This window comes from Pararge aegeria, chromosome 20, assembly GCF_905163445.1.
Source record: "Pararge aegeria chromosome 20, ilParAegt1.1, whole genome shotgun sequence".
NCBI lineage: Eukaryota > Metazoa > Arthropoda > Insecta > Lepidoptera > Nymphalidae > Pararge > Pararge aegeria.
In genome coordinates, this window is record NC_053199.1 from 15631917 (window position 1) to 15649815 (window position 17899).

A 17899-nucleotide genomic window follows, 5' to 3' on the forward strand; every position below is an offset into this window, starting at 1 on the left:
TGTAAAGACTAATATATAAATTTGGTACGTTTATGTTTAGACGCTTTATTTTTGCGTTGATAGATGCCTATTCTAGTAAAAATCCGCGTCAACTTTGATGCGGTTATAAATAAAAAGTTTAAGACCGATAAGCTGTCAATAAATGTTAAAAACTATATTAAATAGGGAAGTAAATAGAATTATTACAATAATTCCACTAGTATTAAGATTTCGATAATTTTACCAAATACCAGTTCTGACAATGTTACCCTTAGCATTTTCGATATTCTTACAGTTTTATGACCGAATAAATAATAGGTAACAAAAAAAGTTAAGTAAATGTAGACATGTTACTTAACCTTTTTTTTAAATTACTCCAGTTCTCCTGTTTATAATGTAGGAACAATAAAAGATAATTCTTTCGTAACTTTTACTCAAAAATATGTTTTAAAAGTAATAAAAGTAATAAAAGTTACATAGATAAAAAAAATTCTTTTTATTCTGTATATTTTTAACTTACTTACACTAAAAGAATTTATAAAACAAAGTAAGAAGAAATGAAATATAGTTATGGTATATTTTCAATGTGGCAGTGATAGAATCTGTTAGTTTTTATTTGTACTAATTTTTTTTTACCTATAAGCATCATTACTTAATGCATCTCAGATTTAAACAAAAAAAAACCCTAGTTTTTGTCTGCCACAGTGACATTGAAGAGTTGACCTATATTTATTGACTATAAGGCTGCTTTTCCACAAGAGATTTGCCAGATAGCTAAGCAGTGAGCGAGGTTAAAGCTAGGCTATGAAACAATGAACATTTGCAGTCAAGCTAGTAGTGTAGCGGAAAGGATTAGATTTGCTAACATATTATGCTAATCTATGGGAGCTTGGCATCATAAAAACGCACCTCACTATACAAAAAAAAAACATAGCTTCATTGAACACGTTTCCAGCAATTCTAAAACACGTTCTAGCTAATCTATGAAAATAAAAGGTTAATGGAGAAAATTCAGCTCTGTGTCGAAAAGCAGCGTATTATTATTTTCTAGTATTTACCGAGATCTGCTGTGATTGCTACTAACATATTTTCTAAGTTTGTATATTATTTTTCTAACACTAGCTAAGTGTGATTCCCGGCAAATAGCTTCAAGAAAGTTTACGCCTATTAAGGCGCTTTTAATCTGGAATTTAAAGTTTTTGTATAAAAATAAGTATTTTTCATAATATTCATAATTTTTTTCAAGTTATTTGCCAGTAACTTAGATGCAACTTATTTTAAAAGGTTTACCAGTGTACATGGGAATTTTATCACTATCGAACATTTCGAACATATACAAAATTGTACACAAATCTCTATAATGAATGTCCAAAAACAGTGCCTTGTTGTAATTAGAAGATATAGTATGGTACTCATTTTATTAATACCTACCAACTAAGCGTCTTTACAGGTTTGTCTGCAAATTTAAAACATCATAATTACAGAAGTATTAAATACAAAAATTATTAGTTTTGGTATTTTAATGCATTGATTGAGTACACTTGTTATTTTTCACAAATTTATGTTTATTATTGTTTCTTATAAATAAGTCATGATGTTACATATTTTATTGTTGTATTGAATAATATTATAATTTATAAGATTATGTTTTATATTTAAGTAAATAAAAGCATTTATTTATTATTGTAAAATTAAATTTGTGAGAGTCTCAACATTCTGTTACATAACTGATTTACAGCTCAATGGTATAATCAAATTACACCACCTAATTGTTTCTATAAACAAGGATTTGTAAAAAAAAAATTTAGAAACCTAAAATTACTATATGCGGTTATAATCAATCTATTCTATCGATATATCTATCTGTGGACCCCGTTAAATATAGAACCTTAACAAAAGTCTTATTTATCTATGTAATATTAAAACTAAGGATTTTTTTGTGTTTGTACTAAAACCAAGGATTTTTTTTTGTGTTTTTACTAAAATCAAAGATTTTTTGCGTTGAACTCGTTAATCTTTTTAAGGTTAATTGGAGTTTAGAATATGTGTTCCATTTCATAGCTCAATTCTCGGGAAGGCTATTTAGTACTAACCATAACGCTACGACTGATAAGGAGCCGATCTAACAAAGTATTGTAACAGCGAGAGTGGGTGATGCGATGATGGATATATTGCGCATTATATGTTTTAAAGTTTAAATAGAAAAAAAGTACTTTTCAGAAGTTGTACTCAATTTTTGTAGCAGAGCGCTAAGACCGTTTAAAAAACAGAAGTGCACACAAGTTCTTTTGCTATACAATATATAGATGTTATTATAACATATATTTTACAAGAGCTTCTTATTTTAGAATAGATACCAACATACTGATATTATTATATTGTTTACCAAAAAAAAAAAAACATTTGTAACGAAATTTCGTTATTGCCCTACGACTAGGTATAAGTTGAAACGCATAATAAATTTTAATAAAAAAATTCAATTTTTTTTTTGTAGTCTTACAAAAGAGAACAAGTTAATTTATACTATGTTTATTATTCATTGATAAAACATAGTAACCACAAAAAAAAACCAAAATAAGTTTCTAGTTTGGTGCATCCTATATCGAGGGTAAGCGAAAAAAAATTAAGATCCTACTTAATTTGCCACACCATCAGTTAAGGTTGCAGATTGCAGATTGCAAGTGCTTACTTGTAGTGGAATTTAAAAAAGGTGTCTTCTCCCCTTTCAGAAGAGATTTAGAGAATCGGAAGCTGAGGCAGACAGAATGCTCCAGCTAATTGAATTTACAACATAATTAATTGCTGTATCGTTTTACGTAAACTTAGTTTGGCTACTATCGATATTTTAACGTGCTGCTTGCTTTCCATAAAAAAAAATTACGATTAATTATTTATGCTTGACATCATTGTTAAATATCATCTTGCAAAGACTCTGCGATCGATGAAAAACATGATTCATTTTCTGATTCGAAATTTTCAATAGATTCTTGCACCTCTTCATCACTGCATGATTTATCTTTTATTGAATTATCGTTATCATCAATACTTTGAGTAGCTTTTGATTCATTCAAAACAATTGTGTTTTCACATATTTCAATTTTATTTGGTTTGGATGCTGCACCGCTGCTAGCTTCAGTACAATCAATAGCCGAACATCCACTTTTGAAGGCACCATCTTCTGATTTGCTATGATCATGATAATCAAAAAGTACAGTAGCTTTATCTTTCTTAACGTTTTCTTTAAGAATATATTTTCTACCTGCAATTTCGATCGTGGTTGCATCTATTCCATCAGTTGATGCCTTTTTAGTATAATCAATAGATAAATGTTCCTTCTCTGGTATTACCGATAGAAGTTCGGAATCGTGAGCAGAGTATGGTCGGAACTTTGGCAGTGTCACATACGATCCGGCGAGAGAAGTGGAAGAAACTGTGGTTACGCCTAAAAGTTTTAAAATTTTGAATTAATAGTATATTAGTGAGAGTTTTTAATCAACATCAACTAAGCAGCGTTTTGATGATATTTCCGTAATTACAGCTACAATACTTACATGGCTTAAAATGTGGAGAAACAAATAGTTCTTCTGCCTGAAAATAAAGTAATTCTAATATTGTATTTACTTTTAAAATGAATTCGCTATAATGACCATACGGGATCTTCAATACCTCTAATTTTAATGTGTTGCGGACTGCTTCAGATAATTCATTGTCATTTTCATTTAAAATATCCTGTAATCATAGATATTATTAGAAAAAAACATTACGTCGCTCATCTTTGGCGTTAGATTGCGAACTTGACGTAGTTTGTCCAGTAGAACATTAAAATCGCTCTTGTGGAACATTCTGTACACTAGAAGTGATAACAATTAAAATGATAGCCACTTAGAAGCTTTTCACCAAAATGCTCAAGGCTAAGGCGTCAAAGCTCAAGATGTGTTGTGATCAATTATAAAATACTGCTGATTGGAGTTTTCTATCCCTTAGGAGTTTTTCCACTTAAGATGCTTGAGCCTTTGAAGCTCTAGATGTATTATGAATGATGTAGTTCGGCCATGTACGAGAATACATAAGAGTACATTGTCGAAGATCTGTTTTGTATGGAGTATATAGATTGAAGAAGTTATATTACACCATACTGATTCTCCTGCTATTCGCGGAGTATAGCAATTAAGCTTATTTTTAAAGTATGTCTTGGAATTCCGCAAAGTAACCCCTCCTTCTACACATCCAGCTTGAGATATATTAAACATGGATCCCAGATTGGGGATTCCTTTGAAACGGGGTGTACACCAGAATTAATAGAATTATACCGATTTTCAGCCTCTTTGCCGTTGCCGTTTTAGTCGTCTTTCCTTGCTTGAAATGGGTACATGTTAACCTTACTCCAGATTACCTTATTACTTGGCTTGGAAAGGACCTTGATTATCCTTGACATTCTAAGCATCACGCACTCTTACGGCCCTCGCACACCGTATCGACCTTAACACCGACTAGATTTACACTCTACAGCATTGAAATATGAGCTTTGTATCATGACATAATTTATGTCATATGATACACTGTTATAACCTAAAAATTACAATAAAACTCTTAAGATTGTAAACTGTAAAATGATGTTGAAAAAGAGCAATTTGCTGAGTTTCTTTCCTGTTTCTTCTCAGTATAATCTTCAAACAGTCAGTCTGTTTGAAGTGACTCTTGACATTTCAAAAGTGCTTATAAACTAAGCATACTTAAAATAAATGTTTTTTTTTTGTAAAAATGCTTGTACCAGTGCTTTGTGCCAGTAGTATACTTTGAGTTGAGAGCTTGCTGAATACTTAAAGAAAAAAATTAAGCACAATGGTGTCAGGTTCATATTTCCGCTATTTAACTTAGGTTATCGATATGATCAGGGGTATGTGTTTTATGTAACTGCTATACCCCTAAAATGTAAGCCCAACTTAGACTGCAGAATTTACCATCAGGTGAGATTGCAGTCAAGGGATAACTTGTAATAAAATAAATTATACGTTCAGCCTAGAGAGTGCCAAATGTTTGTTGTAAACGAACGGTTAATTTTCTTACAATTTGTACTTTTCTTTACTTTTTTCGATTTATAACACAGTGGTTTGTTGTGTACATCACAATAATGCATGTTTTAATAAATTACTACAGATAAAAAATAGAAATTGAATCAAACAACTCACATTCTATTAATATTATAAATGCGAAAGTTTGTTTGGATGGATGGATGGATATTTGTTACTTTTTCACGCAATAACTCCCGAATCGATTTGACAGAATTTTGGAATGGAGATAGATTATCCCAGAAAAATGTATGGTTTCTGCAGGATTCATGAAAAACCAAAAAAACCGTGTGAAGTCGCGGGCAACAGCTGGTAATCGTAAAAAAAAAGGTTTTTGTTAAATACATATTTACTAAGTGACAGCCGAAGACACATAACCCTAGACTCAACAACTGACAAGCTTGTAGCAAACAACGCCTTCTGCCTAAGTGTTTTTAGGAAGTTCTCAGTAATTGACAGCCTTGTATGAAAAGGTATCAAAATCGACGTCATAAAATGTATTTCGTGCGCAGTTAAGATCGCTATGCCATAATTGTGCGATGGGTTGGGATTGGTATCGAGAAGAGACAATAATAATTCCTCTCTCGATGACAGTCCTAGCTAATGCTCACTGTATGTAGTTGAACGTAATTTAACGTTACAAAGAGAAATATTCGCCAAGCGAATCATCTCTTAAAATCATAATCAGGGCAAAGGTCTCTCATAGTTTCATAGCTTAAATTAGAACCCTCGCACGACAGAGCTCTTATGGAGAGTCTCAACCTGAATTTCTTATATTAAAATATGGGAACTTAAATATTAGATTTAAGTATACCATCAGATCATCGTGACTTAAGATGTGTCTTTTGAACGCTTTCTGAACTGCCAGCTGTACTGCAGGTACTTGAGTTGCATCAATGCTGGTTTTCCTTAACAATTTCGATAACAAACTCTGTTCCTTCACTGAAAATGATAATTAGAAATAATTTTTGCCAGCAAAAAGGCGTTCTTAAAAAAAAATGGCCAAAGTCACCCGAACTTGTCGCATTGCTCCGGTTAAAACAAGCTGACTAAGGACAGTAATTTAATGGGTGATCACAGATCAATATAAATGGTCAAATTTTTCCCCTAGCATTCGCCTTTCTCAAAAAGCACTCTTAAGAGTTCCTTAATCGAAAAAGTCGTACTAAATAATGGGATGATAATCATTAAAGCCCGCCAATCCGCATTGGAGCAGCTTGGTCTATGCCCTAAAATCCTCTGCTATGAGATACTCTCTCATAGGAAACCTCCAGTCTAGGAGGCACTGTCTGTGCTAAGCATCTAATGTGAATAGGCTAATAGATGGATGAATGGAAAAGACGTAGTTCACAATATGATCCAACTATGCTGTGGTGGTTCTAAGGAATTTATAAGAGTGGAGTCATGAGCCAAGTCCCTGGATAAGGAATCTGTCTCACACAGTCGGCCATCAATCAAGTTCCCAACTTTGAGCATCCGTGCTTTACCGTGTCGTTGTCCTCAAATTTAAGCTGATGTAACTGGACCTCAATACCATAGGCCTATAATTTCTTGCGCATAAGTTCTTCTTACCTTACAGATTTGTTCTTTTCTAGAAAAAAAAAACAATACCTAATTAATAAGTGAAATGGAAATTTTCGTTCTCATACCTGACTCGTTTACGTCCTGATCACCCCTCAAATGGTTTTCTATAACTTGAACGGCGTTTTTAAGATCCTCATCATCCAGACCAGTTTTCCTCAGTTCCTTATACAACTCTGGTATAATAGGGTCACATCTACAATTACATACATCGGTGCATACTTGACAAGCAATGGTTAACGTCTCACGCGCTTCTAATAGTGCTTCAATATATTTGGTGATAAATTGGTACAAGTCTTGAGGTTGTGCTCGAAGGACCTAAACCAGATTATTAAGAATGAGCAAGAGTGGAATAAAAGTTATTGTTTTTATTGGAATGCCAACTTCTATCTATTAAATTATTTCAACTTTTGGCATTTCAGGGTATGAAATAAAATAAAGAAGTAGGCATGTTTTTACGTGCCATGTTCATAGCATAGCAAGCACAGCAATCAAATACTCACTTCCCTGGAAATATCACTCATCAAATCTTTTAAGCCCTCGGGCAATGCTAACCTGAAATTCTCATGAATCTGTGATTTCAATAAATGATTCATATTTATACTAATTATATTCTCTAAATTGAGCAACTTGAATTCAATATTTACGCAAACTTTTGTGTGACGTTTAAAAAAACAAAATATATATATTAACAAATCTATTATGCCATGCATGCATCAAATAATACCAGTGATTGTACAACACAAACTAAGATATTTGTAAAATCGAATAATTAAAAGTCGAATAAATTCAAATAATTATCGTAATAATTTTATTGAAAAGAAGCAAACGAACACTTAGTGGTGGAACACAAGAGGAAAAAAAACTTAAAAGCAGAAATAACTTAAACGAAAAATAACAATGCACAAAAAACAATAAAAACGTTAAAAGACGGTTAAGTTGGTAAATAAATTAATAAGCTAAAATAACTTAAAGTATCTATGGAGTCGGTACATACAGTCTATAACAACGCAAAGCATTACGAAGGTAAATCTTTATTTTAACTAATAATAATGCAAAACTTAAAAAGGAATGAAAAGAAATTATAAATGCATAAAACATTAATAAATAATATAATATAATATAAAATAAAGTAATAATTAATTATTAAGATTACAAATATGATTAAAACAATCCGTTAGTATTAACCAGATAGATAGGTCGTAGGGACCAGGTAACAAACAGACACAATAATATAATAATAATGTAGTAGGTATAGATTCTTCCCTGTGCTAGTCTTCATCAGCACTGTTCAGACCGGTCTCGTCTTCCACGTCAGTAGTATTGGCGGTGCTGGGGGCAGATGATGGTACCGAATCTGTTGGCTCACTAACATCCGCGTCCGAGCGGTCGAGGTCATCTAAATAAAATTGATATCTTTAAAAGCTTACACACATATTGACACATTGGCCTCATCTCATATCAGGGAAATGATGCATTGAGACCGGGACCCGAAACTGAGATAGCTGAAAACCGCAAAAAGTGGAAGTATACATCTCTAATAGAGAGTTACACATTTGTTCCGTTTGCCGTGGAGATCCCAGGCCATGGAGTATAATTGATAAAAAATTCTTGTGAGATATTTACACCGCGGTTGATTGAATCATTAGTGACAGATGTGCTGGCTCATTTTTGTAATAATAAAACTGTCGGTTTATTCGGGGAGTTAGTGTACCTAAACCTACCTTGAACAATATCCTCTGGAATTTCTGCAGGATCGGCTTCGGAGGTTGCTTGAGAAATGATTTGGATCACCTCTGGCGGGACCTGGTGAATAATTGCAATGTGCTACAAACTTCCAGATGCTGGTCAATTTAGGTAAAATTGTCCGTGAACTACACATTGTGGTATTGCATGGATTAATATGGTGGAATTTAGGTACTGCCCGGTTATTCTATAGGTTAGCATGTTCGAGTACGGATCATGAGGACTTGGCTCTGACCACGAAATGTAGGTATTGAGTTTTCCTGTTCAAAATCCTAGTAACGACCCTCCTGGTAGTTAGGGAAAAAGTGTTTTTCACCCCCCCCTAGTTAGTACGCCCTTTCGCTATAAATTCCCCATAAGAACTTTGAACACAACACGTTTTTCTATATCGCTTACGTGTGTTTAAAAAGTTTTAGTTAACGTAGCATCTGAACTTTTTAGCTTTTGTTAGCTACCCGGTTAACGATGATGATGCCGTGTGGTGGCGGTAGATCAGAAAACAGATGTTACCACCCCTAATCTTCCTGAAGGTATCATACGAGACTACTAAGGGTCCTCAAGGCTACTATTACCATCAATTACAATCAGCAACCCGTCTGCCCAGTATAGTTAGCTTGGGAGAGTCGTTTAGTCCATCATTGGACTGTTATATAGGCTATTGATTTGATTATTACATTTGCAAAAGAAATCTTCAGGTTGGAGCCCTCTACAGGTGCAACGCTCGGAAGGCGGCCCTGGCCTGGCTCTGTCGAACTTGGTAAACGACTTAGGCGAGATGCTGAAACAAAATTAAAAGTATTATGAATTTGCAACTGTCCATCTTTTCTACATCGTTTGAAAGGTCAAAAGTGAAAAAGGTTATGACCCTTATCAATGAGGAACACGAAGTAGATAGAGATCTTTTTCGAAAAGGGTCAGCCAGGGTACACGCCTTATTTAACTTTGAGTTTAGAGACTTTTAATAGCACTCTAACTGACATGAACTAGTCGGGAAATCCAACACGGACGCGCTTAATAGCAATTTCAAAACTACATGAAATACAAGTGTATATATATAATTCCATTTTAAGATTTATTACCTGACATGTTTCTATCTAAAAACTCTCCCGTTCCGACTGCTTTCCTCTCTGCAAAGGGGTCTGAGAGGGATAGGTTTAGTGATAAGACCGCCTTTGCACGCCAAAACATCAAAGTTTTTACACAATTAACAAACTCTCTGTACCCTTAGTAAATTTTCCTAATTTCCAGCTGTGCCTCGCCGAGTAAGTCTTAGGTTCGGGTTAAATTTCCAGTATAATGACCGTCACGTGGTAAGTCTTGCAGCCCACATTGGATTAGCTTGGTGTGTTATGCCTTGAAATGATAATGATGAAGCTTTATAAATTCTTCAAATGCTATAGTTTTTTTTAAATTTCAATGCTAGTGACATGACATAATGACAGGTTACGGCAACCACAGCTGTTTCAGAAACTCACCAGGATCGATGCTAGCCCGACTGGTCCTCGACTGGATCTGCTCAGTTGTGGTCATGGGTAACTGAGGCTGTATCGTGGACACGTGACCGATCTTGTCTCCCACCATTAACGACCTTTGTTCGGATCTGTTTGAGAAGGTGTGCATTAATATCATCATATTATTAATAGGCGATGCCTATTCCATTCCATTTATCTATCAAATCGGTCTGAAGTTCTTTTTTTCGATGTTTCTATTTCATCAAATCTTAGATGAGCTCATGAAAATCTTCCGAGATAAATAAAGTACAGAATTCATTATCGTTGAATAGCAACAATTACTAGCAATCAGTGCAATACTTCTTTTTTCTACACCTTTAAAAAAGTTTATAACTACAGACCTGTCCCTGGCAACAGGAGCTTCCGCAAATTCTTCATCATCAGGCACGTGTGTTATGGTCTTCATTGGGTCGTATGCAAGTCCGAGCGACTGGTTGGTGTGTTGGTCGAACATCGCTTTGACATTATCCGCGCGTACTTTTATATCCTGTAACATTGTTTTTTTAAATTCATCGGTAGTCAGGTTTTCTCGCCTCCATCAGTTTTATATTTTATTTATTATTATTTGACTTCTAGGTTAAGTTAAGCTTTAATACGATATAGTTAATGAAAGTTTCAACACTGTAATATATATCAACTGGGAAGTAAAGTACTAAAGTTATTGGAAATTATGAAACTATTTCGATTTAGAAGCCTACATATCAAATGATTTCACTTTCAGACATAAACGAATCGAAACGCTAGTAAGTGTCGATGCAACTTCCATAAAAGATTGTTGATTTCTTTAAGATTTTTATAAGTGGGTACGTTTAATCACTTTATATCGTATTGCAGTTATAAAGTAAATAAAGAGTTTAAAAAGGAGGAGCTAAAAAATTACATGACGCCATTTTTATGATTCCTATGAGATATCAACGAGAAATGCTTACAATAATCGGCCCCAAATCAATCTCTCTGGACCCACCAAGGTCCATCGGGGGACCCGGCAGCTCAGCCTTAGGAGCTTTCTTCTTTGTTTTTGGTTGCAAGTGGCGGAGGATATTTCTTCGGACATGGTAGCCTCTGTATGCTGCCTAAAATGAGTTTTATGAGTTAGCTGGGAATAAGTCTGCAGAATACTTTCATTTCTGCTTATGCATTAACGATACTCATGCAAGTTAACACAATGCTTTTCTCTGGATGAGGTAGATTTGGCAATTCCTATGAAAGGCTTCCAATGAATTGATTTAAATATCTATCTCTTCAATAAATGGGAAATCCATCAAATCAGACCAGCGGTTCCTGAAGCTCGTTTACAATGTTTTCATTTAGCTCGACTACATCAAACAATTCTGTCTACACCCGATAAGTGGCTTTTATAAATATTAATAGTTTTAATATATAGTTAAAGCCTTCTTCGAAAATTGCCTATCTGAGATATGGCTCGTAATCTCACTTTCTTTGGTCACGAAAAGACAATGACTCCATTGAGCGTCTAGTTGTCCAAGGAAGAATCGAGAACACCAGATCACGCGAAAGATCGCCTATGAGATGGGCCGACCGAATAAAGGCTGCAATGGCTATCCACCTTCATGAATGTACAAAAAGGTAGCTGCCAGAGAAGAGTGGCGACGGATTGCTAAGCGTCCCACAGCACTTAAGTGACCACGACCGCTCTGACAAGAGCGAAACGATTGAGAAGAAGTTATACCTATCATATGATAATAGTTTTCTAGAACTCTTAATACATTCCTTAATGTTCAATGATGGACTATCATGTCTCCTTTAAGAGAGGAAACTTATGCACATCATCGGTACAATTATCAACATCAACTATATGTTCGCACTTCTTGGTAGTGGGAATTGCTTGCTTGCTTGAGAAAATAACTAAAATTATTAAGTACTAAAATTGCAGAAAAGGCCAGATTTGAATACGAATATCTCTAGCTATCAGGGACGTGCTTTCCTACTTTGTTTATTCACAAAACTGGCTATATGATACTTGTTATGTCTTGCCAACGCCTCGGTCCTCCCAATCTGTGCAATGCCCCGAGGGAAACGAGTACGGCTCGTTAGTTCGGTGTATCAAAAAAATATAGTTACCTGTATTTTCTCGGTAGCTCTAGCCAATTCGGTGAAAGTAGGTTTTGTTTTCTTGTATAGTTCCAATGTGTGCTCAGCTGCAACCTCCCATGGTATATTGGACTTCACTTTTAAACCCTAAGAAATAATACTACAATTTAATCGCAGTAAAATTTAAAGAATTTCCAACTACAGAACAACGAGTTCTCCATAATATTTTCAAAGGTGTGTGGAGTCTACCAATCCTTATTGGGCCAGCGTGGTGGACTTAACCCCTTCTCATTGTTGGAGGAGACCCGTGCCCTGTAATGGGCCGATAATGCATTGATATGATGAAGCTTATTTAACAAAAGTTTGACGCAGTGGGCAGCGACCCTGCTTTCTGACTCAAAGGCCGTGGGTTCGATTCACACCGCTGGAAAATGTTTCTGTGATGAACACGGAATGTTTGTCAATGTCTGGGTGTTTATCTGTATTTTATATGTATTTATGTATATTATTCATAAAACTATTCATCAGTCATCTAAGTACTCATAACACAAGCTACGCTTACTTTGGGGCTAGATGGCGATGTGCGTATTGTCGTAGTATCTATAATTATTGTTTTTTTTATTATAATTTGTAATCAAATGCTTCGTCTATAACTAATTTCTAAGCTCTCACTCTTAATATGCTCTAAAGAGACCTATCTATTGGAAGGATCCACGAATAAGATCCAGTGGTTCGGAGCAAAATGGTGAAATATTATCACCCCTTTTTCACTTGTGGCTACAAAAAGGTTTAACCTTTTCCAAAGTCTCCTTCCTGTACCAGTAGTCACGATAGGCGTTTCTCGCGACCTGACAGACTTTCGCCGTCATCGCCTCGTCTAGTTGCCGTCTTGCCAAAATCTTCTTTATAATCTGGTACTCCTTGACTGTTTCTATAATGAAGAGGCTAACACAATATGGTTTTAATACATATTTTATACAATAGAATAAAATCATTAACTCCTTAGGGTACTACCTACTTTATACGCGGGACCAAAAATAATATAGTATTAAAATTAAGCTTAATTTGTTTGTTTATATACCTACTCCGAGTAAAGCAGAAGAATCTGTATGTAGTTTATAATTTCTTAAATTTTTATACTCCACACTAAACAAATCTTCGGCAATGTACCATCTAGGCACGTTTCGCGCCGACATACACCGGAGCACCCTCAGGACATGATGACTTTACAATGAATAATTGTTAACAATTTAAAAACCAATGGTTTTGTAGTGAATAGTTCTAATGTGTGACAAACCATTTTATTAAACACCCCAATAAATTTGTGTTACGGTAATTTTATAAAGTGGGTAAATAATTAAACTTTTGATAACTATAAATTCACATTTGCCAGATATTTTATTAAATTGATCAGGATTTTTTACAAATACGTCATAATTATTATTTAATTACTGAATAGTTTTCAAGAAAAATTAAAATTATATTTGATTAACAACCACTGTTATTACATTTAGTTGGTGGGTATTGTGATATTCATACGACTGCATCATCTATATACTCGTACTTCAGTCCTGTATGGACTCGAATGATGCAAACATACCTCCCGTGTCTTAGTCGTAATCATAACATATCAAGAGTTATGGACCTTGCAGTATGAAGGCTGGAGATTGCTTCAAGCGATAAGGCAGCCTTAGCGCATATATATTTATTTACCTTTTGCAATAAAGACTAAAAAATAAAAAAGGTTTTGTAAGGGGCGAACAACTATACCTTGCAGTACGGAGGCTTTATTTATTATAAGGTACTCATGCTTTACCCTTTCCTTCGTCCTTTTCCGAGCCTTCAATCTCCTCCTTGATAACATCTGCGAGTAGCTGCGTCTGCGCCCCGTCCAACCCTAGCTGGTGTAGGTGCTCAAGCAGGGTGGGCCTGCAGTCGCACAGGTCATCCAGGATCCTCACCGCCATGACACCGTGCTCGCGGGTGATGAGGAGAACGGACAGGTAGTTCGCTATGAAGTCGTTTAAGTCTTGAGGCTGTGCGCGTAGGACCTGTGCGATCAGAGGTGTAAAAGTTGCATATTTGGTTGCCTCTTATCTCAGTGACAGAACCCAAAGGGTTTGCATAAAAGACATTAAGTCGCAGGGGTCGGCTACGTCAATGGGGACAACAGGGTTCAATCTTGGGTCCCTTTCTATTTTTGGTGTATATAAATGATCTACCACACCATGTCAGTGAAACCTGTGACATTGTACTGTTTGCTGATGATACATCTCTAATTTTTAAAACTGATAGAGGTAGAGACAACTCTGACGATGTAAGCCGTGCTATGTCGCATGTGTCGCACTGGTTTACTGTCAATAATTTATTTTAAATGCAAAAAAAACTAAGTGTGTGGAATTTATTTTACCAAATGTAAAGAAAGTTAATAAAAATATAATAATAAATGGAGAATCACTAAAAATGGAAGATTCCACAGTTTTTCTGGGCATGACCTTGGATTGTAAGCTTCAGTGGGGTACCCATATAGATACACTAGCAGGTAAACTAAGCTCGGCTGCCTACGCCGTCAGGAAAATTAGACAGATTACTGACGTAGAAACAGCAAGACTTGTTTACTTCGCGTACTTTCATAGTGTGATGTCTTACGGGATCTTATTATGGGGCAAAGCTGCTGATATTGAAACTATATTCATATTGCAGAAAAGAGCTGTACGGTCAATATATAAACTTAAATCACGTGAATCCCTCCGTGAAAAATTTAAAGAAATTGGTATACTTACGGTAGCCTCACAATACATTTATAACAATATAGTATTTGTAAGACAACATATTAGTCTTTATAAACAAAAAGTGGATATAAACAGTCGACTTACAAGAAATGGTCATAAATTAGTGACATCTGCATATCGTCTGCGAAAGGTGCAGAAGTCATTTGTGGGATTGAGTATACGCTTTTATAATATGATTCCTAAGGTAATTTTGGACCTACCAATCCATAAGTTTAAAGAATGTGTTAAAACACATTTATTACAGCGAGGTTATTATACAATTGATGAGTTTCTTAATGACAAGGTTGCTTGGAAGCATCCGGCTCCGCTTTCATCTCTCACAAGATAGAAAAATGAATGTTAAAATATAAAATGTAAATTTTTGATGTTGGAAAAGAGCAACTGCTGAGTTTCTTGCCGGCTTCTTCTCGGTAGAATCTGCCTTCCGAACCGGTGGTAGAGTCACTACACACGGACAGACTTGACGTTTCAAAAGTGCTTGTATTAGGCCTACTTGAAATAAATGAATTTTGAATTTTGAATTTTGAATTTTGAATTTTGAATTTTGAATACGTTGACGGCCGATTGGCGTAGTTTTCAGCGACCCTGCTTTCTGAGCGCAAGGCCGTGGGTTCGATTCCCACTACTGGAAAATGTTTGTGTGATGAGCATGAATGTTTTTCCGTGTCTGGGTGTTAATATGTATATTCTAAGTATTTATGTATGTTATTCATAAAAATATTCATCAGTCATCTTAGTACCCATAACACAAGCTACGCTTACTTTGGGGCTAGATGGCGATGTGTGTATTGTCGTAGTATATTTATACGTTGTTGTTTTTTTACTCTTTTTGGTGAGCAAAAAAGTATATTTATTCGCTATCATTACATAAACTGTTTTGCTATGAAGTCGTTTATATCTTGTGGCTGTGCGCGTAGGACCTGTGACACAGTAACAGTTTATAGGACCTGTCGATAACGGTCCGATACCTTAACACATTGATTAAATATGTTACTGTTTGTGTCCATACTTCTTCACAGTTTTTCAAAACTCAAAACGAAGTCGCAGTTAGTACTTAGTTGTATTGGAAAAGTATTTTCGGTAACGGAAAAGGACTTGCGGATATAGGTCCGTTAGCTTAACCCATACCTTGACCACAGCACGGTCCATAGTTCCTCACGTTATTTTTTAAAACCCGGAACTAACGCGGATGAAGTCGCAGACGGTATTACAGACAAGAACCTGTGTATATAGGTTCTTAAGCTTAACCCATACGTTTCCTATATAGTATATAGCTCCTCACGGTTATTTTAACGTGAACCGAAAGTAATGTTGACGAAGACGCAGAGATAACAAAAACGGACCTACAGATATAATAATATTGTTGCGATTATTTCCTAAAGGATTACTAAATCCAATCCCAACGTCACTCCTCTCAGGATTGGCCTCGAATACATCCTTTATCATCCGAAAGTTCAACTTACGACCCAAGTAGGAGCCACATATTAAGTAAACCTCTGCTCAGCGTCTTTGCTGGTGATGATAAGATCCCTGATTTCTGATGTCATACGGACGTGAATAAAATTCTCAGTCACAGAGGGAAACTAACTAAGCTCCGGTCCTGAAAACCTAAACTAACTGACTCTTCTGAAGTCAGAGCCTCAAACATCACCAGAGGGTAGGATTACGTACAAAGGTCGCAAGGGGTATAACCTAGGGCTTGATAACTGGCGGAGAGGAGAACACGTCATGAAGCCCTGGGTTTAACTCCTGGGCGACATTTATACTTATGACGCTGACCCCTGGTGACGCTGGTACAAGCCATAAATATATTATCAGCTTACAGTCTACCTGAAACACGACTACACTTATTTGTTGATGATTATTCCTACGATTACTTACCCATGCAGCTTGGTGACGGTAGATCAGAATACAGTTCTCAGCACCTCTTGTCTTCTCGCGGGTGTCGTACGAGGTAACTCAGGGCATAAAATAAGGACCGGGCAGTAGCGTCCAATATGCTACTACTACCTACTGTGATCCACCTATCACCAGCCCAGCGGGTTTATTATGGCCATACCCTCCCGTTGGGAGAGTACTTTAGAACAGGAGTGGACTTTAATAGGGTATCGATTACTTCATCATCATCATATCAACCCATTATCGGTCCACTACAGGGCACGGGTGTCCTCCCACAATGAGAAAGGGTTAAGGCCGTAGTCCACCACGCTGGCCCGGTGCGGATTGGTGGGCTGCACACACCTTTGAGACTATCGAGAAGATAGAAAGAGAGATATTTTAATTATTTAAAAACGCCCATAGTTTGGACAAGTTAGAGGTGCGTGCTAGGATTCGAACTCTGCCCTCGGAAAGTGAAGTCGACCTCCTACTCACTAGTCTATCACCTCTTCCTTCTTTTGATGACTTACTTCTCGTGATATATCTGCCATGAGCTCCTTCAGACCTTCAGGAACTGAAAACACATTGGCACATCCATGCTTTTGTAACAGTTCATTCATATTGCGAATTTGAATAAAAATTTTAAAGCTATTAAAATAAACATTTCATGAATTGACATTAATGACATTTTGAACGAAATTGTTTAGGTATTTAATTGTCTCTTATTTTTGTATAAGCTGTAAAGCAGTTTTTTTATATTGAATAATAAAAAAAAACTATTATAGACATCGAAGAAATAATAAATTGCGCCTACTTATGTTGCTAGTGTATTTAATTTCCGCAAACAAACGCCATGTTCTATCCAATATAAAAGACTAGATTAGCGAATACAGCATAGCTAACACTAGTTATCTAACCTGTAGGGAGCATCTAACCTGTAGGGAGCAGTCTTGCATTTTTTTATTTTAATGATGGCATTTAAATGTTAAACATTCGACAAAATATTTCGGGGCTATACCGTTATCAATATTCTGAAGTAGTTTAAGTACCTAACTTATTACTCATGCTATGTATATTTTAGCGGTGATAGCCCAGTGGGTAGGACTTCGACTTCACTTTCGAAGAACAGAGTTCGAAACCCAGCACGTACTAACTTTTCTAAGTTATGTGCGTTTTAAAGTAATTAAAATATCACTTGCTTCAACGGTGAAGAAAGACATCGTGAGGTAGCCTGCACATCGCCTGACAGTTCTCGATCGATGTTCTCAAAGGTATGTGCAGCCCACCAATC

The 17899-nt window shown here is 35.8% G+C and overlaps 3 protein-coding genes across 3 annotated transcripts; all 3 read right to left on the reverse strand.

The window, feature by feature from the left end:
- Positions 1 to 2888: 2888 nt before the first annotated feature.
- On the reverse strand, positions 2889 to 4414 carry LOC120632907. Its single transcript, XM_039902944.1, has 3 exons — positions 4373 to 4414; positions 3531 to 3708; positions 2889 to 3421 (listed from the first exon to the last, which is right to left on the reverse strand). Exons 1-3 carry the CDS (start codon positions 4412 to 4414, stop codon positions 2889 to 2891), a joined length of 753 nt encoding a protein of 250 aa, XP_039758878.1.
- An 8-nt stretch (positions 4415 to 4422) lies between these two features.
- LOC120632908 lies at positions 4423 to 7283 on the reverse strand. The gene is made up of 4 exons (XM_039902945.1): positions 7133 to 7283; positions 6698 to 6947; positions 5863 to 5990; positions 4423 to 4482 (listed from the first exon to the last, which is right to left on the reverse strand). Exons 1-4 carry the CDS (start codon positions 7223 to 7225, stop codon positions 4423 to 4425), a joined length of 531 nt encoding a protein of 176 aa, XP_039758879.1. The 5' UTR covers positions 7226 to 7283.
- Positions 7284 to 7802: 519 nt separating this feature from the next.
- Positions 7803 to 17262, reverse strand: LOC120632495. The gene is made up of 10 exons (XM_039902303.1): positions 17139 to 17262; positions 13755 to 13989; positions 12733 to 12869; positions 11969 to 12085; positions 10816 to 10959; positions 10228 to 10373; positions 9851 to 9975; positions 9050 to 9153; positions 8354 to 8435; positions 7803 to 8028 (listed from the first exon to the last, which is right to left on the reverse strand). The coding sequence occupies exons 1-10, from the start codon at positions 17226 to 17228 to the stop codon at positions 7901 to 7903; spliced, it is 1308 nt and encodes a 435-aa protein (XP_039758237.1). The 5' UTR covers positions 17229 to 17262; the 3' UTR covers positions 7803 to 7900.
- Between the last annotated feature and the right edge of the window lie 637 nt (positions 17263 to 17899).

Excerpts from the sequence above, each read along its gene's own strand:
- LOC120632907 (XM_039902944.1), bottom strand. The coding sequence starts at position 4,414 with ATGTCAAGGATAATCAAGGTCCTTTCCAAGCCAAGTAATAAG. Across the intron at positions 3,709-4,372 it reads TTTCCAAGCCAAGTAATAAG|GATATTTTAAATGAAAATGA; the intron begins GTAATCTGGAGT and ends CTATGATTACAG. Across the intron at positions 3,422-3,530 it reads TTCTCCACATTTTAAGCCAT|GCGTAACCACAGTTTCTTCC; the intron begins GTAAGTATTGTA and ends TAAAACTTTTAG.
- LOC120632908 (XM_039902945.1), bottom strand. The coding sequence starts at position 7,225 with ATGAATCATTTATTGAAATCACAGATTCATGAGAATTTCAGGTTAGCA. Across the intron at positions 6,948-7,132 it reads TGAGTGATATTTCCAGGGAA|GTCCTTCGAGCACAACCTCA; the intron begins GTGAGTATTTGA and ends AATCTGGTTTAG. Across the intron at positions 4,483-5,862 it reads TAAGTCACGATGATCTGATG|AGTGTAAATCTAGTCGGTGT; the intron begins GTATACTTAAAT and ends TCAATGCTGTAG.
- LOC120632495 (XM_039902303.1), bottom strand. The coding sequence starts at position 17,228 with ATGAATGAACTGTTACAAAAGCATGGATGTGCCAATGTGTTTTCAGTT. Across the intron at positions 13,990-17,138 it reads TGGCAGATATATCACGAGAA|GTCCTACGCGCACAGCCTCA; the intron begins GTAAGTCATCAA and ends CTGATCGCACAG. Across the intron at positions 9,154-9,850 it reads TCGGGCTAGCATCGATCCTG|CATCTCGCCTAAGTCGTTTA; the intron begins GTGAGTTTCTGA and ends ATTTTGTTTCAG.